Source organism: Lontra canadensis, unplaced genomic scaffold (assembly GCF_010015895.1).
Source record: "Lontra canadensis isolate GAN:19392208 unplaced genomic scaffold, GSC_riverotter_1.0 scaffold136, whole genome shotgun sequence".
Taxonomy (NCBI): Eukaryota; Metazoa; Chordata; class Mammalia; order Carnivora; family Mustelidae; genus Lontra; species Lontra canadensis.
This window is the reverse complement of record NW_022631130.1, coordinates 3509153-3516816: the sequence shown is the minus strand read 5'-3', so window position 1 is coordinate 3516816 and position 7664 is coordinate 3509153. Positions and strand designations below refer to the sequence as shown.

Genomic DNA, 7664 nt, shown 5'->3' with positions numbered 1-7664 from the left:
GACCTTTTGCCAAAATAACCTGGAACTCAAAGAAATGCCCGACCATCAACAACACCCAGCCAGGGAATCCAGTTTCTTGGCGGCAGCCCATCCCCTTACTCACAGGGTTCTGGGAGGTGATGTTGAGCAGGGGTAGGGGCAGGAATGAGACCTCTGGCATCTGGGGGTGGTCATTTTCCAGATCACTGGTCATTTGGAATGTGGGACTGCGGAATCCTCTGGGCCTGAAGCTCCTGACTATTGATGCCACTGTAAGTCTGTAAAGAGATGTCGAGCTATAACAGTGCTGAAAGGGCCACTCACATGCTCTGTTGTCAGGAAGTCAGTTCCTGATTTAATACCACAGTTGGTGAGATAAGGGAATGGAGGTGCTCCAAAGGCCGCACTGAGGGAGCAGGAGCTTGCTGCAGGGCTGTCAGTGGGCCTCTGTGCTTGCCAAGGCACATCCATACCTTGCTCATACTGGAAGGTCTGTGGGCAGTGCCCAGCACCTGGGACATGGGTGACTGTGGCCCTGCGTACTTGTTGGGAACCCTGGGAGACCCAGGCTTCCTAAGTGCCCATCTCCCCCGGTTACCACACAGCAAGTGCACAGCCCTCCTTTCCAAATGGTTTAATTGTAAATGTTTCCTTTCCTACTTCTGATTCCTTTCTGCTCTGCAACAAATTTGAAACTATAGTATCATCATTCCTGATGTTCTGAATCTATCTATTGCCTTAGAAGCTTCACATTGCAAGATTTGGTGTTTGTTTTTCTCCACTCGGTTAAGGAGTAATTAAAAACATTTGCTTTGGGAAATCTCTTATGACAAGTCCTGAGAAACCATGCTTAGGAAGAGCTGGTTGAGTAAATGGCTTCTGTACAAAACCTGGCTACAACTTGGCCAACTGCTTGCTCCACTCCTGATCTAAGGAGTCTTTGGGGAGTTGATGATTGAAGGTTGGGAGCAGAGGTGCCTGGATGGCTCAGCCAGTTAAGCGGCTCCTTTGGTTCAGGTCATGATCCCTGGGTTCTGGGATTGAGACCCGCATCGTGCTCCCCACTCAGCAGGGAGCCTGCTTCTCCCTCTTCCTCTGTTTGTGCTGTCTCTTTCTCTCAAATAAATAAATAAAATCTTAAAAAAAGAAAAAAAGAAAGTTAGGTGCGGCATTATCACCACATTCAAGGTATTGTTTAATACTTGCTACAACTGTGATATGTGGATGAAACTGTAAAATATTATCCTGAAAGAAACAAGTCAGACACTGAAAAGTACATACTGCATATTCTGGTCATTTGAAATTCCAGAAAAGGCAGACCTAGACTGTGTGACAGAGAGCAGGTCATTGGGGAGGTACAGAATGACTGGGAGGGGGAAGGGGCTTTTTTTTTTTTTTAGGAAATAAAAATTACTCTAAATTTTTATCATGATAGTAGTTACATGGGTGTCCACATTTGTCAAAATGCATAGATCCATCCACTTTAAACAGATGCATATAAATTTATATCTCAACAAGTTGATTAAGAAATATGTAATGACAGGGGTGCCTGGGTGGTTCAGTCAGTTGAGCATCCAACTCTTGATTTCGGTTCGGGTCATGATTTCAGGGTGATGGGATAGAGCCCCAGGTTGTTCTCTGTGCTCAGCGGGGAGTCTGCCTGGGACTCCCCCACAACCTGCGCCTCCCTCCATTCTCTCTCTAAAATAATTTTTAAAAAATGCATAATGACAAAAGGAAAATTTGCAAATACTTGCACAGTTCTCTATTTTTCTTCCTATTCTCAAAACTGTCTTGGGCATTTATAATATCACAAAATGTGTTTGAAATAGTATCGCAAAAAGCACTTGAAATTCAATAACTCTTGTATTTTTTTTTTAACTCCAGGAAACATAACTCAGAAAACACTTCTAAGTGTAAGAGTGCTGACTTTAATCCAGTTGGTTACATAACAACAAGCAACACAAAAAAAACATATATTAATGTGTTCTTTCCTGATGAAAACATTAGGCAGAGATATGCTTTTCATCATGACTCACACAACACATTTATACTTACTTCAGCTGTACATGCTCATTTGTCCTATTCTGATTTTTCAATAGGGTCGCCTTTAACTATGTGCTATATTTTCTCCTTACTGTTTGGGTTTGGCTTCATTCCTTATTTCCTGTGTTAATAAAAGGTAGCTCTTCATCTTTACCTCTCTTTTCCTAGGTGCACATGGGGAACTAATGAGATGTTTCTGAACCTTCCTCCTTCTGACAAAGGCTGGTGCAGTGTAAACATGTGTGCAAATATCCTGAGGCCTTGTCTCTGACTCCTCTCTTCTTGCCCTTCCAGACTCCAGAGCCAGGTGCACACCTGCCAGGTGAAGACAAGATTGAAGACAAGCAGCTCCCCACTTCTCCTGCAGAACCAGAGGAATGGGGACAGAGCCAGAAAACAGACCACGATGATTTTGAGACACTGTCCCACCATAGCAAAAGTTATTCAGACACAAAAACCAACCCCTTCGAAAGTGCTTCTGACACAGAGTCCCTGCCTGGTGACCTCACGGGGGGACTCTGCCTTCCTCGAAGTGGTACCTCTGTGGACAGAGAAGGACACTGGGGATGCCCTGACATTCCAGCAACCACACCTCCTCACGAACAGCATTCAACTGGTGTCCCTGGGCTTGACCCAAAGGAGAACCTAGAGTTGTCCCTTGACTCCAAGGAAGAATCTTACAAAAGTGGGTTTCAAGCCTTTGCTGCAGTTGCTGGAGAAGAGAAGACAGAACACCTCCAGGACAATGGCATGGCCAGCCTACAGCTAGAGTCTTTGCTGGTAGGGTCTCCTCATCACACAAAGTGCTGCTCACAGAATACCACGGGCAGCTATAGTCTCCAGCCCGCAAAAGTGGTGACTGCTCAAGACCTCAGGGGATTCTCTATTTTTTCCCTTCATAAATCCAGGTCTGAGAGTTGTCTGGACATCCCAGTAGTCTGGCCCTTCCTTCTCTGGTGCTGTGAACTGGGCCAGAGCTGGCCACATATCCATAACAGGGCCAGGGGTCCAGGGCTGCCTTACAGAGGTCCACTGCACAACACCACCCCTTTGGGAGCCAAGACAAAGAAGGGAAATATTCTAGGCCCCAAAGACAACATAGACTTGCTCTGCACCAAGCCTTGCTCTGATGTCCCTTGCCAGATTCCTTTGGGAACCTCTTATCTTGCATATGGCAAGCTTCACCATAGTGCCCCAGAAAATATTAATGACAAGGACAGGACATCCCCAGAGCACTGCTATCAGCACATGAGGACACTGACAAGGGCCCATTCCATAGCAGTGTTTCCCTTAAGATATCCTGAGAATCCTCCAGGACAGAATTTTGTGAAATTTGGGATTCATTTGAAGGAAGGAATGGGAGCAGAACAAGATACAAGAGCACAAAACCCTCTTCACCCTGTTCTCACCCAGATGTCTCCTTTGCCTTCTATTTTCCAAAGAAGGGCCCCTTACTTGCAGGTCCAGGATAAACCCAGGGCTCCTAGCTGGAAAAGGGCCTTTCAGAACACACCCTGTGAATTTCTCTGGCTGGAAAACCAGTTGGGACAGGATTCTAGATCCTGCCCAGTCTCTTCATGCCTTACTGCCGAGTCTGTGAGCCTTAACACAGAGGAAGTGCCAGTGCCTACACAGTGCAAGTCGGAACACAGCCTAGAAAGTCTACAGGAGGAATCCCAAAGCACTGGCCCTTCACCAAACAATGCTGATGTGAGTGACAGGCAAAACTACCTTCAGGACATTTCTGTTGAGGCAGGAAACCAAACCAGTAATTACAGATCAAAGTACATTCTCAGTGAGAAAAGAAAGCCACCTGTTAGGGCCAAGTTTCCACATCATTCTAGCAATAATGGGTCACAGGTGAGGAACAGACACTGGATGCTTTGCTGCGAAGGGAGTGATTATTTAGTCACTCCAGAGACTACCCTGAAAACAAGTGCAACAGATACTGCAAAGGAAGTAGAAGACGTGATGGTTCTAGACCCCAACTTCACCGAAAATGCCTTGCAGGAATTTTTGGAAACCACAGCAGCCACTGTGTCTCATTGCAGTGGCGGGGATGAGTGTGACCAGGGACTGGAGGGTGGTGCCCAGGACTCTCCTGAGGGCCTGAAGCTAAAGCCCAAAGTACACACCTCTAGGGGCAGGTGCACACTCATCATTATAGCTGTTGAGCAGAAAGGTCTACAGGTCACCAAGAGGAAAGCAGGTCCTCTTTCAGAAACACAGTCCGAATTTCTAGAGCAAAGACCACCATCTCCCTGCAGTGCTGGAGCAACCCCCTGTGAATCAACCAGGGCTGGGAAACCACAAACTTGTGGCAGTGAGTATGAGCTGCCTGCTGTCAGTGGACTGGGAGGTGATGATGGAACTCTTTGCCACGGGGCCAAAGCAGCAGAATTTGAGGTAGCTCTATTCCCTCAAACTACCTCCCTAAAGAGGCCCCTGGGCAAAAAGACTTGTTCCCAGGAGCCCACCCAGGGCAAGAGGAGCACAGGGGATGTTGCAGAAAAAAACCTGCTTAGGGCAGACAGGAAGCATGCTGCTAGGTTTCTGGGCCCTGGTCCTGAAGACATATCCAAGGCCTGGATCCTTCACCCCATGGGAAGCCAAAGAGCACAGAGCCCCGAGGTCAGAACTGGGGCTGGGGAAGTGGATGGGGCGGAGAAGGGCTCTGGCACCTCTGCCTCTGCCAGTGCCCAAGCTATTCCACAGCCCAGCCCACCCCGCCATTCCTGCAAGTCTTCACAGGAACCTGGGAAGCACCTGACGTTTCCCAAGGTGACCTCCATCAGGAAAAGCAAGCCCTTGGTTACCAAGACCCCAGGAGGGGATGCCAGTGCTCAGGGACCCTGGCATCTGCAGCCTGACAGGCCCGCCACAGCCAGCACATCTGCCTGGACCGCGGGTCCTTCGGGCCTGGAGGAACTACATGGGGATGGTGCAGGATCTGCGGCCTGTTGGCAGAATGCAGTTGGTGGGGATGAGCCTCCTATACACCAAGTGGGCATGAGCACCTCTAAGAAGGTCATCCCCCAGGGCGCAGGGGGCAGAGCTGCAGGTCTGAGAGAAGTGGACAATGTGGAGACACCAGGGGACCTCGGTAGCAGAACCCTATCCTCTGAAAGCTGTGATGCTAAGAAACTCAAAACTCCAGAGAAAAGGCTCAGGGCAAGGTTGGCCTTAGCTCATAAGACCTTTGCAAATTTTTTTGAGTCAAAAGTTTTAGAAAAAGAGAACACTGATGAATGCTCTCCAGGTTCTTTCAAGGGCCAGAAGGAGAAGAGCAGGCCACGGCAGAGCTCCTGGCGTGCATTTCTGAAAAGCAAAGATGCAGAAGGCCCCAAAAGGCCCACCTTAGTAAGTCTGGTTCCGGGACAGAAAATCTTGAATCCCCTCAGACCTTCTCCACCAAGGAACAACAGTCACTCTGAGGAGCAGGTAGAAGACAAGGAAAGCTGTGTTTTTGGAGATCCCTGGTCACCTCCACATTCTCCCACATCAATGTCACCCAGCAATTTGGTTTCTCTAGATAACAGGAGAAAAAGTGAGCCAACCATCAAATGCACCAGCCCCCAGGAAAGTAGTAGGTACCTAAGTACAGGTATCTTTCCTGAAAAGTCCTGGTTGATGTCACCCACCAGCCCTCATGCCCAGCAGGCTGGGATCAGCTGCACTCTTCCTTCCAGTTCTGCCTGTTGCCTGGCATATGGAAGCCAAGGCATGCCTTACAAACCCATGAGTCCCAAGCCCCAGAGCCCTAGGCCTGGTGTTCATTGGGCAGATTTCCACTACCCTGGCAGGAACAGTGCCATCTCCATGGTTTCTCTTGGAAGCTACATTGATGTGGATAACAGTCCAGAGGCTTCTGAAAGGTCCAAGACCCCCAAGGCCCAGGCAAGCCTCCTACTTTCTCTGCAGACACAAAACCAGGATGACCAGAAGGAAGAGAGTGGGAAAAGAGGCTGGCATCACCATGGTCTGAGCATAGCACCCTCACTCAGAGACCTTCCTCGAAGTGAGGTGAGTTACCTGTGACTAGCACCAATTTGCTTATTTACCTCTAAATGCAAGAGGAGGGAACTACATAGGAAATTTTCCTAAGAGAAGGGAGAGGTGAAGCAGGAAGGCCAATCTGCCTTGCATGGAGACTGTACCATTTAACACTCCCAGAGTGCCTTAATCAACATAGTGTGTGACCAACTTCTGAGAATTTGCCAAACTAATGAGTAGGAAGTGACATTTCACTATAATTTTGTGCTTCTAGGCATTTTTCCTTGTATAAATCCAGCCATTTAAATTCCCTTTTTTATCAACTGCCTATTCCTCTATCAGGTGGTTGTTGCAGACTTTTTCCTATCAGCCTTCATCGTTCCCCACTGTGAAATTTAAAAAAAAAAAAAATCCCCTTTGTTGTCTTTTAATATTTTTAATGTGTTTATTTTTTAAAATTTAGGTCTAATACCATTGAGCTTATTTCAGTATAAAGAGATAGTTATTGGTGCTTCTGAATTTCCTAATAAAATAAAATGGCCTCTCCCCCAAAGCTAAGACCCGGAACAGGGTAACATGTGTTGGGTCAGGCACAAGAAAAGGTATACAGGCTTGGGTTTTCTCACGAGTCACTGCCTTCAGGAGGAGGTAGGTTTTTTGAAATTCCAGAAAGAATACCCTTGGGGCTGTGAAAGAAAACCTCCCTATGCCTTATCCACCCCTGCATCTGTGTGCCCCTGCATCTGTGTGCCCCTGCCACTCCACTTCTTTAGAAAAATGGTATTGTGTCTCCCTTGTGCCCAGCACTGTGCTGGTGTGAAAGGACCTCAAGTTCAACGTTAGTCTCCAGACAGAGCCAGGCAGTGCACACCCAGCTACACACTGCCTGCTGGTTCCTGGTGAGCCCCTCCCCTGAGCGACCCATCTGTCTGGAACCAGTAATGCTGGGCTGAGTCTATGCTCTCCCTCCTTCCTACATCAGCCATCCAGGTACTCCTGTGGGTCTCCTGTCTCAGAACACATGCATTTTTCCTGTGTTCATGTATTTGCTGCTCTCTTGTCTTTCTACATGTTCTGATGTGCACGCATACTAGGCTTTCCCTCTCCTCCCATAAGATGTGAAAGACAAAGAGAAATAGTAACTAACATGGGTCACCCACTTCATGCCTGTCCCTTTCCTGGGCACCTTCCAGGTGTTTGCCTCAGGCCCACTACATCTGCTCCTTCCCTTATATAACACCTGGACAGACTGTGGGTCTTAACAAGCAGGGAAGTGATTGCAAAGTGCCCGGGAAACGACTAGGCATGAAGTGGGTGTTAGATAAATGTTAGTTCCTGTTCCTCTTTGTCTTTCACATCGTACTGGAGGAAAGGGAAGGCCTAGTGGGCTTACACATAAGAGCATGTAGGAAGGGGCTTTTCTGGGTGGCTCAGTTGGTTAAGTGGCTGCCTTTGGCTCAGGTCATGATCTCAGGGTCCTGGGATGGGGTGTCTGCTTCTCCTTCTGCCCCTCCCCCTGCTTATGCTCTGTCTCTTTCAAATAAATAAATAAAATTTGAAAGAAAGAAAGAAAGGAAGGAAGGAAGGAAGGAAGGAAGGAAGAAAGAAAGAAAGAAAGAAAGAAAGAAAGAAAGAAAGAAAGAAAG

General features: G+C 47.7%; 1 protein-coding gene across 1 annotated transcript in view; it reads left to right on the top strand.

The window, feature by feature from the left end:
• The first annotated feature begins 4965 nt into the window (after window positions 1-4965).
• LOC116858395 overlaps window positions 4966-7664 on the top strand; it is a 61691-nt gene continuing 58992 nt past the window's right edge. Inside the window, exon 1 of the mRNA XM_032843166.1 lies at window positions 4966-6048. Within this exon, the coding sequence (XP_032699057.1) occupies window positions 5035-6048 (1014 nt within the window). The 5' untranslated portion in view covers window positions 4966-5034. The remainder of the gene's footprint in view (window positions 6049-7664) is intronic.